The sequence below is a fragment of the Tiliqua scincoides genome, chromosome 4 (assembly GCF_035046505.1).
Source record: "Tiliqua scincoides isolate rTilSci1 chromosome 4, rTilSci1.hap2, whole genome shotgun sequence".
NCBI classification, from domain to species: Eukaryota; Metazoa; Chordata; class Lepidosauria; order Squamata; family Scincidae; genus Tiliqua; species Tiliqua scincoides.
This window is the reverse complement of record NC_089824.1, coordinates 109,331,847-109,346,871: the sequence shown is the minus strand read 5'-3', so window position 1 is coordinate 109,346,871 and position 15,025 is coordinate 109,331,847. Positions and strand designations below refer to the sequence as shown.

At 44.9% G+C, this 15,025-nt stretch overlaps 1 protein-coding gene across 1 annotated transcript; it reads right to left on the bottom strand.

Annotated features, from left to right (window-relative positions):
• Positions 1 to 7,296: 7,296 nt before the first annotated feature.
• LOC136648963 (14 kDa phosphohistidine phosphatase-like) lies at positions 7,297 to 14,078 on the bottom strand. Its single transcript, XM_066625309.1, has 3 exons — positions 13,834 to 14,078; positions 9,820 to 9,944; positions 7,297 to 7,509 (listed from the first exon to the last, which is right to left on the bottom strand). Exons 1-3 carry the CDS (start codon positions 14,039 to 14,041, stop codon positions 7,417 to 7,419), a joined length of 426 nt encoding a protein of 141 aa, XP_066481406.1. The 5' UTR covers positions 14,042 to 14,078; the 3' UTR covers positions 7,297 to 7,416.
• Between the last annotated feature and the right edge of the window lie 947 nt (positions 14,079 to 15,025).

The following is a 15,025-nucleotide window of genomic DNA, read 5'->3' as shown; positions in this document are numbered from 1 at the left end:
GGGTGTCAGAGATAGGGGACTTATCGATTAATGACAATCTTTGTGTTTTCCACCAGGACAAGATGGTTCTGCACCCGGACCCTTCATTCCTCCCTAAAGTGAATCCCTCTTCCATCAGTCGCAGGACATCGTGTTGCCCTCATTCTGCCCGCAGCCAGTCCATAGGAGGGAAAAAGAGTGGCATACCTCCGATGTCTGCAGGCTCTGCGTTATTATACAGAGTGTTCCAAGAGCATCAGGAAAACCGACGCCCTGTTTATCACCTTTGCTGGCTCATCCCCAGGCAAGAAGGCTTCGGTGGCCTCCTTGGCAAGGTGGCTAAAGGGGGCCATTGTGGAGGCATATGGAGCACTGGGGACAGAACCTCCTGAGGGTATCACTGCACACTCCACTAGGGGGGCGGCAACTTCCGCAGCCTTCGAAGGGGTGGCCTCTCTCGAGGATATCTGCAAGGCAGCCACTTAGGCCTCTCCAAATACCTTCACCAGGCACTATAAAATTGACCTGGCTGCCTCTGCTGAAGCTGCCTTTGGTAGGGGGGTCCTGCAAACGGTTTTGCAGCGGTAGGGGGCAATCTCACCAGGCCCACCCAGGCAATATGTAGCTTTGGCATATCCTACACAGTACAGAATTAACCCCTTCCTCTTCCAGAGAAAAATGGAATTCTTACCTGTGAATATCCTGTTCTTGGAAGAGGAAAGGGTTCATTCTGCCCACCACTATCCTTGGTGAGATTCCCTAGCTTCAGGCCCTCTGCGGCTTCCTCATCGGCTGGAGGGTGGTAGTTAGGGCATCCTGAGGCCAGGTTCCCTACCTCTCTTCCATGTTATTTTCAAGCCTTGCTGATCTCAGATGAGGCATTTGCTAGGTGGTGCTGTAGGCCTCCAGGGTGTTCTGCGGGCTGTGTGGGGAAACTACAATGGCGGTTTGGGGGAATCCTGGTTCTTGCTCTTTAGTCCATACTGGGACCGGGACACCCCCTGGTGGAGGAGACAACATCAGCAGTCCGGCCCTGTCTCATGCAGAGGGAGGGGCATCCCACACAGTACAGAATGAACCCCTTCCTCTTCCAAGAACAGGATATTCACAGGTAAGAATTCCATTTTTCCCAGGTAAGAATTCCTTCTTCTCTGTAGGAGGGAAGGTACTTGCCACAGCATGGGATGTGACAGAGCTGTATAATGTATAGAGTGGGGCCAGATCCGGCGTCCCTACAACACCACCACCTTTTGTAGTACCTTCCTGCCAAATGACACCTCAGTGGAGACTGCCTGGTCAATATGATAATGCTTGGTGAACATGGATGGAGACATCCAGGTGGCCGCCTTACACATATCCTCGAGTGGCCCAATTCGATCCAATTTTCCAGTGCTGGTGCAGGTGTGCACTGCATCCATCACAGGAGACTCTTGAGGATATATGTAAGGCCTCCTCAAGGTATGGGAACATTTGTTCCCTTATCTTGGGGCTGCACTAGTGCTGGAAAGTTGGATACAATTAGACCCCTCGTCTCCCCATATGAGTCATTTTTACCTATTGATATTAACTGAAGTAGCCCTGTTTAGGATTCTCCAAACAGGAGAGGCTAGTGAGAACCCATGTGACAGATATCACCCATTGGTATTAGGTGATATGAAGTTGTAGCAGATTGATGAATAATAGATAAAAAGTTGATGGGATGGAGTTAATAAGAGTTTGGCTTGGGCTTGTGTACTAACAGTGAACCTGGTTGAACGTGCATTACATTTTATCATAAAGAGAGGTTGTTTGCTTCTGCAGAGAAGAGTTGCAAAAAGTACTGGTGATGATTTGGAGAATTGCAAAGAATGGTTTCAGTTGTAGAGCAGAATATTTGATTATAATGAACCTTTACAGGGGCAAGGATGGTCCCCGAATATGGTCCCTGAAGGGGGCAGATCAATGGTATATCCTCAGTCTCATATAGTACAGGTGGAGCCTATTTATCCACATTAGTTCCGTTCCATGACTCGGCGCGATTAACAAAAAAAAGTGTTCTGTTAAAGCCCATAGGGTTAAGCAAATAGGCTGTAGCCTGACACTTCTGGATGGAAGGAAACTAAGGCAGCTGTTCTAAATCTCCTTCCCCTTTCACAGGTGGGATCCTGAGCTTGCTTGGGAGCTTTCTGTGTCCCAGGCAGCCTCCAAACAGCACTGCAGGTTCTCCTCCTCTTCGCTGCAGCTGCCATCATGGAAGCTCCTCTGCCCCAGAGCATTCCGGGACTAGTAGTAGGGCTCTCTGCTCACCCTCTCCTGCCTCTCCAAGGCTTGCTTGGGAAGGCTTGCTGGAGCAGGAGAGCCTGCATCATCTGGGGGGAGGGGAATTTGGCAAACACTCCCTGGGTTTTTTAAAGCAATCCCCTCTCCTCCCTCTCCCTTTGTACTCAGCCCTCCTTGTTGCCAGCTGCCCGGCTTCTTTCGCAGTTGGGATGCTGATCTTTTAAGAGTCCAGCCTTATGTGTTTCTACTCAGAAGTAAGCCCCATTCCAGTCAATGGGGCTTGCTTCCAGGAAAGTGTGGAGAATATTGTAGGCTATATCTCATGCTTTGCTTGGTGGGAAGGCTTGCTTGTGTCCCTGATAGCTTGCACCATGGGGGGGGGGGTTGCTTGTGTCGGTGATGGCCTGTACCATCTCAATGGGGGGGGGGATTTGGCAAACACTCCCTGGGTTTTTTAAAGCAATTCCCTCTGTTGCTACCACACCTGCCCCTGTGTGAGTGAGTGAGAGAGAGCTCCACATGTTCTGGCTACAGAGATTTTTGGCCCCCCTTTCCCCTCTTTAGCCTCTTTGCTGGCTCAGGGGCTCCAGGAATGTTACTGTTCCTTGCAAGGGGAACCTCTTCCAGGGCTATTTCCCTGCCTGGGTGAGGCAGAGCCTTTTTGCAGTGTTTTGGGCTGCCTGGAAATGGATTGAGAAGCTAGTGCAGGGTAAAGGAGTGTTTGACTTTCAGTTCCCCCACCCCATTCGGACTGAGATTTCAGTTTGACTGATTGACTTTCAGTTCAACTGATTGACTTTCAGTTCCCCCATCCCATTTGGATTGAGACAAATTCTAAAATAAAAAATTTGTGTATAAATAGGCTGCACCTGTATTTGTTTGGGTCATGACACAAAAAAGTTGAAGTCTACTGAGTTATATGTTTAGATAAGAAATGTATATTTAACCAAATGTGTTTTATGATTCTGCTTATACTCTGCATTATTTGCTGTGTGGGTGATTGGCACTTCTCACTAAAGACTTTAAGCATTATATCCAACTTTTCTCTGGCCCGAGTGATTGCCCACTCTGCTATATGAATCCTAATGGCTTGCAGGACTCCTCCTTTCTCATCAGTGTAAGATCCCTGAATGTTTTCCTATACATGGCATTGCCTTTTTGTTGCAGACAGTAGCCCCAGCGCTCTGGTGTGCTTTTGGAAAGAATACCTGCCTAAACCCAATCTTAAAGCTATTGAGGTTTTTTTTAAGCCAACATTGTTTAAAAAATGCCCAACATTGCATATATGCAACAGGGACCAAATGTGTACACCTGTGGGCCAGGCAAAAATGGGTTAATATCATACAAATGCACTATTGTATACAATGCTATAATATAATAGACAGGGCTTTTTATACAACACAAAATTGTAAATTATATGTAATTGTCTGGTTCCATATAACTACATATGAAGCTTGAAGCATTCCTGTACACCAGCTGAGCATCTAAATTACCAAGTTGGCAAGTTGCACTGAACCCCAAGGCTAGAAAAGTTACCAATTGTGGCTCCAAAGCACCTAATGGCTGAGACACCATTTAAACTGTTCAGTATTAGCACAACATTGACATTTAATGCTTAATGACTTCTCAGTTAGGTTTCTAGTTTCTAAAAACAGTCCTTTCCAGACATGTTCAGCCTATTATACTATCTTATTCAGTCAATTTTCAGTATTTCCGATACAGCTGTGGTCAAAGGATGTTAACTGACTTGTAAGGAAGCCAAGCTGGCTTCATCCCCCCCCTCCCCAATTAAACAGGACAATGGAGCAATCAATGCTGTTAGATCAAGTGCAGGAAGGAAGAGTGTTGCCAAACAGGACAAGAATTTATCCTTTAATGTTCTTAGAAACAAACAATGATTTTGATTCAATCATACTTTGTTTTTAAGAACATTATATACAGATTCTAGGAACTAAATGTGAAGGGATGTTACACTTTAAAATCAAGAGGCCAATAAGGCAGCTTAACAGGAATAAATTAGAGAAGGCAGGAAAGGTAATCTTGTTTTTAAAATAAACACAAGCAATCTGTAGGGTGGAAAATTGAAAACCCTCTCAGGAATTGCTTGAGGCAAGGACGAACTGAGATTACCCTCCTATTTGAGAATTCTGGAGAAAGTTGCTGCTGTCTTTTGAAGTACGACATTTTATCTCACCCATTGCTCACAGCCTGCTTTGGAAGAAAGACAGGAACCATCTTCTTCATAGCCATAATTGGTGTCCAGCCCTTTGGCCTTCATCATCTGGTGAAGACCTATTGTGGTGAAAATCCCTGATTTTCCTGCCAATTTCTATCTAATTTAGACCCTAATCAGTTACATCTGATGCTTCAAGGGAGGTCACCCACACACCTGGCTTGGTGTGGGTGCAAGGACCATGAAACTGAACTAGTTTATGTAGCATAGTGGTTCCCAACCTTTTGGAGCCTGCAGACCACCAAGGCAAAAATTGGAATTGTCATGGACCATATGCAACCCCAACCCCATCCCCTGCACATTAAAAATGCAATTAAATTTGGTAGTCCATGGGGGAGTACACAGTGAGACACTGGAAATGCCAGCTCTGGTTATGGGCAGTCCGTTCTCCACCCTCTCTGATGGTCTGTGAAGAAGCATCTCCTGAGCAAGCATGCCCCATGGACTACCAGAGAAGGCAGCCTACAGCCACAGCCAATATTTCAGTGGTCTGTGAGGGCATGCTCACTTGCCAAGGCACTGCAAGTGATAGGTGATCATCTTTTTTCCTGAGACCTTGCGGACCGCTTCTCAGGGTTTTACAGACCACCTGTGGTCCATGGACCACAGATTGGTCTGTGAAACCCTGAGAAGTGGACCACAGGTTGGGAACCACTGATATAGAGTATTTTTCCCCCACATTTTTTTTATACATTTTTTCATATTTTATATATATATATTCACATTTTTTTTATACTGCCCTTCCTCCAAAGAGCTCAGGGCAGTTTACACAGCTGTTCCTCCCCTCTTTCTTATCTTCACAACAACCTTGTGACGTAGGTGAGGCTGAGAGAAAGTGACTGGCCCAAGGTCACCCAGGAAGCTTTGTGGCTGAGGGGGGTATTGAACCTGGATCATCCAGGTCTAAGTCTGCCTCCCAAACGACTACACCATCCTGGCTGCACCCTGAGTATGGAAAGAAACCAAAAGTGGTTGCATTGGTGGTTTGTATTCAGTTTGCTTTTTAACCTTTAACCTTTGCCAACCCATCCACCTAAACCTCCTTTTCAAAATTCTTCAAATGCCTTATTTTTTCCTTGTTGCATTTGCCCTTGTTTTGATGTCTTTATTTTATAAATAAAGTTCTTAAATTTCTGCTTTACCTGCCTGGTCTCAATTTTCATACTTAGGAAAAATGTGGTTTATCCCACCTTCCTGACAGACAACCTTTGCTAATCACAGCTTTTTAAGGGGCTCCCAGGGATGGTGGGGGGGCTTTCTTCCAGGAGGGAAGTTTCCCCCAAGACAGCATTTTTCTGGCTTCCCCTGGTCTTAGGTGGTGGCAAAAATCTACAATTGCAGTTGAAATCCAGTTTCAGGACAAGACTGTTATAAGTGGTTGCTAACTGCTAGGCACTTATATTTAGATGGGTACAGGGTGCATCTACCACCAAATATGACATATTAAACTTTCAGAGTCCTTTCTGGGGAACTGAATGGTATCCATACTGCCTCCTCATAGCTGCAATTTTCTCAAACCAACTGATCAATCTCCAGGCAAAGAGATTAAAGCCAGGTTGCGTCAAATTAATGTAGTGGCCCTTGGCTCAACAGGTTGACTGCCAAGAGGGAGAGACAACAGGACAGCTCTACCAGATTATTATTATTATTATTATTATTATTATATACCACTTTCAAACAAAAAAGTTCACAAAGTGGATTATTATTAATATTTATTATTATTAACAGTATTTATATACCGCTTTTCAACTAAAAGTTCACGAAGCAGTTTACAGAGAAAAATCAAATAACTAAATGGCTCCCTGTCCCAAAAAGGCTCACAATCTAAAAGATGCAAAAGAATGCCAGCAGACAGCCATTAGAACAGACACTGCTGGGGTGAGATGGGCCAGTTACTCTCCCCCTGCTAAAAAAGGAGCACCCACATGAAAAAGTGCCTCTTACCCAATTAGCAGGGGTAATTGCTAATTACAGAGCAAATCAAGAAATCATGCTTTTCTCAGCTATTTGTGTGCTACCAGGATCACCACTCCACTCTGATTAGAGTTCTGTGCCTCACAAAAAAGCGGAGCCAGAACTGGAAGGGACTCCTTTACATAGGAAGAAGTTAGACAAATCATATTAAGCCATTTTGGCCCAATGTTGCATATATGCAAAAGGGATCAAATGTGTACACCTGTGGGCTGGGCAAAAATGGGTTAACATAGTCCTACCTTCTGGAGTCAGTAGGAAGAACACTGCTCAAGGATACTGATCTCAGAAGCTAAGCAGGGTCAGGCCTGGTTAGTACTTAGATGAGAGACCACCTGGGAATACCGGGTGCTGTGGGCTTACACCATAGTCTTTCGAGACTGAAGATTGCCAACCAACCACCACTCTACCCACAAAGAAATAGTGCTAAATTAGTAGTTCAATTCCCAAAACAAGAGCAGATTATGGCAATTCAGTGCCCTGAATTGTTTCTAACCCAAATGTACCCTTTTAGGTGGGTCTGTGGCTAATAATAGGCTGAAAATGCCTCTACAATTGTGATAATATCACCTAAGAGCTGGTATAAGGCTAGGTGACTGACCCAGAACGTCTCTGTTCATATTTCATTTCTGCCATATAGACTCACTAAGCCTCAGGCAAGCTGTTCCCTCTCAGCCTCAGTACCCTGGCTACAATATACAATACAATAATTTACTCATATTGTAAGGATTACATCAACATCCCACATGCTACATAAATGCTAATTATTTTTTGAGGTGCAGGTTATGGTGGAGTTACACAAGATCAAATGTACTTTTTAAGTGGATTGTTTGAATCATGTACCCACACACACATTCACATTCAAGCTTTTTATTCAGCAGAAGCTGATTCTCCTTTCTCATGAAAGCCTAGAAGTTTACATTATGCTGAAAGAAATACAAGACTTTATATTTTAGATTCCACAGAGCAATAATTTACTTCTTGTCATCTGACCAACTGATCTCATAATCGATATAGGTTTTCTTCAGTAGTTCTACAGTCACAGAATGATCAGCTTTACCATATCCCTGTAAGAAGAAAATAAAGATTGCTAGTTACAATTATTATCTCTACTAATATTTATATACTGCTTAACAAAAGAACACAAAGCAGTTTACAGAACATAAACAGATTATTCCAAAAAGAAACCAAGAGGTTTTTGCCTGCTCAAAACACACAGCTGGAATACAGAGCTATCAACAATCTTCATTAATTTAATGAATTAAGGGCACCATGTAAAGCAATTAGTATCTTTGGGCTTTCCCCCCTTTATTTCCCCAAAGGGCCAGATTAGACTGTTCCTTCATATAATAGTTAAATATGCTTGGGAAACAAAGAATGAGAGAAGATTAGAATGGGAAGTCTCTTTCTATATATCTAGCCTCAGTGGGGAGAAAGCGAGAACTGGATAAGAGCAATTCCTAGCCTATCATAATGAGCTTCTATAAAAATAATAGGAGAACTAGAATCCAGTGCCTCTGGCACTATGCTTCTATGACAATGGTTGCGCTACACATTATTGTTTGATTTTATAATTTTGTATTTTATATTATTGTTAGCCACCTTGCATCTTTTGTTGCAAAAGGGAAAGGTGGGATGTAAATTTTAACATAGAGTATTTGAAATTTCAGAAATGAGGCTGCTGACAGTCTAAAGCAGGGGTGCTCAAACTTTCAACTTTAGGGATGCTGGACCTTTAACAAGTGTATAGAAGAGAGAATTGCAGCAGGTGCAACTTGTCATCCCACAGATGACAAGCTGCACCTGCTGAAATTCTCTCTTCTATACACTTGTTAAAGGTCCAGCATCCTTAAAGTTGAAAGTTTGAGCACCCCTGGTCTAAAGGAATGGCATCTTACAGACTAAACTAAGGAAATTCCAATGCCCCTTGCTGCAGCTAACAGGCTCATTTCACAATAGAAGAACTTGGGAACTGAAGCAGGAATGTCAAACCAGTTTCATACAGTGGGCTAGATAGCATTCACGGCAGCCACTGAGAGCCAGAAATGACATCACTAAACATCATTAAGCTGATGAAGGCCAGAAATAAGCACTTTGCTCTCATGCAGGAACTCATTAGCTGCAAATGACAGAAAAGACAATATGCTGAAAGGACAGCTCACTTGATAATTGGGTTCTCTCAGCACCTCCCTCTGTCACTGCTCTTGACCTATGCATTCCAAGGCCTCTTTCCATCTCTCTCTCTCAGAGCTTAGGCAGAAGCAGCCCAGAGCTTTGAAAGGGTGGTGCTGTGAGCACCAAATCATCATGTGGGTCAGATAAAGAGCTTCCAAAGACCATATTCACCCCATGGGTATATAAATACTGTATATACTGTTAATAATAATAATAATTAATAATAATAATGGGCCTTATGTTTGACACCTCTGGATTAGAGGATAGCTGTTCCTCAGCAAGAGGGTGAGAATGAGCTGAAAGATAACTCCTCTAAGCAAAAAGCAGCAGAGTCAAATACGGGAAGATCTTTGCTGTCATTATTATTGATGAGAGGGGACTGGACCCTTTCTTGGCCACCTAATGCCCACATATGTTTGCACATGCTAAACTTGGGTTATGTCCTCCAGCAAACTACAAGAGTGATAATATGATTCAGCAACTCTTCCTCATGCCTCAATTCTGCAACTGTTTTAGATAGTGTTATCTATCACAAATTTTTGTGACTGGTTATAAAATAATTGTTGAGGCTCAAACTAGTTGTGATCCTAAACATAAGCATACTTTTCAGGTTTTGTTTTATTTTACTAAATAGTTCAGGAAAGGGAACGGCCCAAGCAGACCACAAATGCAAAGAGAGTGGGGTTTTAGTGCTCTGCCCCTACTGTGACTATGATCCCAATTGCACACTTTGTGATATTTTTAATGGGAAAAAAGCTTCCATTGAAAGCCAATGCTCTGTACGAAAGACAGCAGCAGCCTACCTTATTTTAGGGACCAATCCTATCCAACTTTCCAGCACTGATGCTGCTGCAATGAAGCCCTGAGGTAAGGGAACAAATGTTTTCTTACCTTGAGGAGGCCTCCCATGACTACCCTTTCCATTACAGGGTACAGTGCATGCCCTGTTGGCACAGCTGCATAAGCACTGGAAAGCTGGATAGTAAATGGTGCAATGGTCAATATGCTAACAAGCTAAACAAAAAAGACATTATATATAGTTTATATAAATATGCATATAGAAACCTATTCCCCTACCTGTGTCTGTACTTGTTATAAGAAATAACACTGAAGACATTACAGTTGAATTATTATAAACCAACAACATAGTCTTTATAGGTGAACTGAACTGACATTGAAGCACGAGATGTGTGAACACTTACTGTAGAAAGACCAAATACACGAATTTTCTTGTCTTTGCTATTGTGCTCAATTTTTCCTCCTCCAAGACATGAGCATACAAAGCCTAGCTTTTCCATTTCAGGACTTACTTTTTCAAATATGTGATCTACAAAGCAAAAGTAATTATTAAGCAGAGTACTGTACTAAAAATACCACATACAAACAAAGCAAAAGGCTTTTTAAAAATAAAAATAAATGAAAGGTGGAAGTTTCTGAAGGCAGGAAACAAAAATAATACATTTTGCCTCATTTTAACTTTAGCTTCCATATCAGTTACACAGCCAATCTGTGAGCAATTTTGGCCTGGGCTACTCAGGTAAGTAGTCAGGAATTATCACAATGTCACATTGGTACTCTTCATCTTGTGGCCTGTTAGTAATCAACAGAAAACTAGTGGATAAAAGCTGGAAGGCCTGAGTTTAGTTTATGTGGTTATCACTGGGTGACCAAAGGCAAGCCAATAGCTTGTAGTTCTCAGATCTTCTGTAAAGCATGAACAATGTGATATATCCCACAAGACTGTTGCAAAGATAGTAAGATAAGACTGCAAATGACTTTCACAATAAGGTATGAAACACACAACAACCCAATGCCAAAAAGGAAAAATTTACAGCAGCATAAAACAGAAACAATCTTAATATAGCTCTTTTTACAGCTACTGGGTCTTCTAGGAAATTCAAACACCACATTAAGCATACAAAATCAGTATGTTCAATTGTCATCTTATATCAGCTACAAGAACATACTACTGCCCAGGTTAGCATGGTAAGGGAATGTGAATCTCCTGTATTGCTTCTTACTTCTCAACTCTATTTGAACAAGGTTGTCTTCCATAAGTGTGTTAAACATTTTTAAATGGGATGCCAACTGCTGTTCTACATAATGTTCTGGGCAGCTATACAGGTGTTTTCAGGTTGAGATGCAAACTAATTCCCAAGGAGGAAGAATACGCAGAGCAAGGGTCTCAAATGTGATGCCTGTGAAGGTATCTGGCAGTGCCCACCTGCTGCTATAGCCATAGCCTCCACTCCACCAGCTTTTATCATAAAAGAGAAAGGGTGCAGAGTAGAAAAGAGTGGAAGGCAGGACATCTCTCTTTCATCTTGCATACATTTCCTCTTCTGCTCTCTCCCCTCTTCAAACACTAGGGTACACTGAGCCAAACATAGTTTCAGAGACCAACAGGTCAAGCAGAACAGGTAGAGGCAAAGCCAGGCCACTTGAGGAGATATTGGCAGGATTGCAGATGATGGACGTATTGTACCACTGAGGTCTTACCATTGAGCTAATGACCCCAAGATCATGAATTAGGAAACATCCAACATACCCCAAGCTGTACACAGCACATGACTGTGGACTAGGGAAAAAACTATCTTTCAAGAAACACTATCCACCATGTCTTCTCAATAAACAATCCTTAACAAGCTTTCAAGGAATCCCAGAGTTCTCTTCTACACAGTTTGAAAATCACCACCCCCTATTTAACTGCATCCTTAGGGTGGTAACTTGATAACTACAGTGAACCCTCAATTTCAGACTTTGGAAATACCAGACATTACCTGCTTCCTTAAAAACTATGTTTTAAAAATTATTTTCATTTATGTTTTATGTATGCGCTTACATATGGCATGTGCACTATGATAAATGCATTCAGATTTTGTCGGCTTTAGGTATTAACAAACACCTCTTCCCCTATTAGTCCAATAAGGGCCCAATCCTATCCAACTTTCCAGCCCTAGTGTAGCCACAATGCAGCCACAAGGTAAGGGAACAAATGTCCCCATACCTTGAGGAGGCCCCTGTGACTGCCTTCCCACCACATGATGCAGCGCACACCCCATGGGCACAGCTGGCAAATTGAATAGTACTGGGCCCTAGATTCTCTGTCTCTTTCTTGGTCTTCCTCACTGTTTCTATAAGAACAAGTCAACCAATTTCTGCCCAGCCCACAGGTATACACATTTGATCCCTGTTGTATATATGCAGCATTGGGCAGAAAGAGCTTAAGATGGTAAAAAGTGTATCCATATCCACCCTTCACCTTTGAGACAAAGTACAGTACAAATCTGATTAGTAGAGAACCTAAAAGAATCAAAAGCAATTAAGAAACACTCTGTATAGATTCTGTAATAATTCTATACTAGCTAATTCAGCCTGCAATCTGCAAACACGGATAGAAGTGCTTAGTCCTGGTTTTAAAAGTAGGTTATCTGTGAATGCCAAATGCAAGGGCATGGCAACAGGATGCAGGTACAGTATCTTGTTGTCTTGAGTGTTCCCTAAGGCATCTGGTGGGGCACTGTGAGATGCAAGAAGCTGGCTAGATGGACCTTTGGCCTTTTCGAGGCCACCAGCAGCTCCATGAATGGAGAGACCATGAAGCAGCTGACAGCTGAACTGAGTTATTCTACCTGCTCTTTGGTGTGAGCAAAGAAGCGTCTTGGCTGCCCTTCAAGTTAGAGATGAAAGAGCTGCTTGTCAGCCAGCGTGGGAGGCAACTGGGGGCCAGAAGTGATACCAGAAAGTGAAAGATCCATCTGAAATGTTGTGAAAGATACAACAATGTTCTTGAAAGATACAACCTTACTGTTATTGTAAAAATTCCCTTGGGGGTTTAGAGACAGCCTTGCCTATGTGAATCGCCTTGAATAAAGTCAGAGGAGTAATCTGATGACCAGAAAGGTGGTATATAAATACCAGTATTATTATTATTATTATACAGCAGGGCTCTTGCTATGTTCTTAAGAGAAATCATGGTCCCAGAGGCTACACAAGTATTTTCAGTTTTCTAGCTAACAAGCTCTATTATTTTGTACATACCTGACATATCACCTAGTTTTGCATGTGAGTTGATACCCCCAATGTTCATTTAAAAAAAACACAACTTTTCTAGCACTGGGAATGTCTTAGAACTAGTCACAAATTTCAGCTCTCTGGGGAACCAAGTTAATACTTTGAGGTAAGCTTCTTTCCTCTCCTCTCCCTTGAAAGCAGCTATTTTCAACCACTATGCCCTGGCATATTGGTGTGCTGTGGGTGGTCCACAGGTGTGCCACAGGAATTTAGGGGAAGGTTATTTATTAGAAGGGCCACTGGAGGATGCGAGCCCCCCACTGGCAGCATGGTGTGCCTTGCCAATTGTCAAAAACCTGATGATGTGCCTTGACCATTTTAGTGCCTTGTCAGTCTGCTGTGAGTTGAAAATGCTTGAAAATCACTGCTTTGAAGGATAGAGACAAACAATGCCTCCTTTTTAGACTTTCCTAATACCTGTGGTGTTGAAGGGTATTCAAATATTAGGGCCGCAATCCTAACTTCACTTTCCTGGGAGTAAGTTCTACTGAACACACTAGGACTTACTTCTGAGTAGACCTGGTTAGGATTGTGCCCTAGCTCTCTAAATACAGTAGTATGCAAGTACCCTACGTTCATTATTCCCAGTGAGTCCTTGGGCTCCAAGTACATACAGGTTTATAAATAGGGTAACCTGATAGAGTGGAGGGCAGAGTGCCTATGACTTTAACTCATTCCCGCCCAGCCTAAAAGTGTACACATTGGATTGCTGTTGCGTATATGCAAACCTTCCAGGTTGAGCTGCACCTGCCCAAGTTCGCCTTCTATATTATAGTTGGAGGTATAGGCGGTGGCGTAGCTGGAGGGGGCGAAGCTCTCAGGCGGGCGGGGAGGCTCAGCGGGGAGGACAAGCGGTCCCTTTTGCTCCCCCCGCCGGGAATGGCTCCGAAGGAAGGGGCCGCTTGCCCGCCCCGCTGAGCTTCCCCGTCCGACTGAGCGCTCCGCCCCCTCCAGCTACGCCACTGGGTCAGGGCGCCCGTCCCACTGAGTGTCTGGTCACCCTGTTTATAAATAGACACGCACAAGCACGTGGTCTGCAAGCAGCGCCTCTCCCGCAAGCGTGCGTGCAGCAACCGCTGCATCCACACGTTCTCCATTCACGTGTCTGCTGCAGCCCCAACGCCGCCGACCGGTCCACTCACTGTGGAACTCGGCGGCCGCCGTGCCCCTCACGATCTCCCGCTGCTCGCCGGGGCCGCCCTGCACCCGCACGAGGATGTACTTGAAGGTGCCGTCGGGGTCGATCTCTACCTCCGCCAACGAGCTCAGCGACTTGCCCGCGGCCGCCATGGCCGAGCCTCGGCGCAGCCCAGAAGGGAAAGCGACGCGGAGCAGCGGCCGCTGCAGCATCCACGGAGCGGGGGCGGGTGAGGCGGGCAACGGCTTTTCTGAGGGCGTGTCTGGCTCTGAAGTAACAGACAGCGGAGCATTCACCCAAAACACCCGCGAGGCGCTCATTGGCTCGTGCCTTTCAGAGGCGAGTCGCTGATTGGGGGAGAGGAAGGAGGGGGCGGAGACACCAACAGAGGAACGTCCCTCGCGAGCCAACCACTCAGGGCAGAGCAGATCTAGTTCAGCCCACGCGGTTAAGCAGAAGTCAGTCCCTTTGGAGTCAGTGGGGCTCCCTCCCTGGAAAGTGTGGCCAGGACTGCAGCCTCAGAGCCCCTCCCCTGTCTGCTCAGAAGTCAGTCCCAGTAGAGGCAGTGGGGCTTCCTCCCTCGAAAGTGTGGCCAGGACTGCAGCCTCAGAGCCCTTCCTCTGCTTGTCTGCTCAGAAGTCAGTCCCAGTAGAGGCAGTGGGGCTTCCTCCCTGGAAATTGTGGCCAGGACTGCAGCCTCAGAGCCCCTCCTCTGCCTGTCTCCTCAGAAGTCAGTCCCAGTAGAGGCAGTGGGGCTTCCTCCCTGGAAATTGTGGCCAGGACTGCAGCCTCAGAGCCCCTCCTCTGCCTGTCTCCTCAGAAGTCAGTCCCAGTACAGGCAGTGGGGCTTCCTCCCTGGAAATTGTGGCCAGGACTGCAGCCTCAGAGCCCCTCCTCTGCCTGTCTCCTCAGAAGTCAGTTCCATTAGAGGCAGTGGGGCTTCCTCCCTGGAAAGTGTGGCCAGGACTGCAGTCTCAGAGCCCCTCCTCTGCCTGTCTCCTCAGAAGTCAGTCCCAGTAGAGGCAGTGGGGCTTCCTCCCTGGAAATTGTGGACAGGACTGCAGCCTCAGAGCCCTTCCTCTGCCTGTCTCCTCAGAAGTCAGTCCCATTAGAGGCAGTGGGGCTTCCTCCCTGGAAAGTGTGGCCAGGACTGCAGCCTCAGAGCCCCTCCTTTGCCTGTCTCCTCAGAAGTCAGT

Bases quoted from the DNA above. Each gene is read 5' to 3' on its own strand.
- LOC136648963 (XM_066625309.1), bottom strand. From the start codon at position 14,041: ATGCTGCAGCGGCCGCTGCTCCGCGTCGCTTTCCCTTCTGGGCTGCGC. The intron at 9,945-13,833 runs GTGAGTGGACCG...TTTGCTTTGTAG, and splicing joins GGCGGCCGCCGAGTTCCACA to ATCACATATTTGAAAAAGTA. The intron at 7,510-9,819 runs GTAAGTGTTCAC...TTCTTCTTACAG, and splicing joins GTGTATTTGGTCTTTCTACA to GGATATGGTAAAGCTGATCA.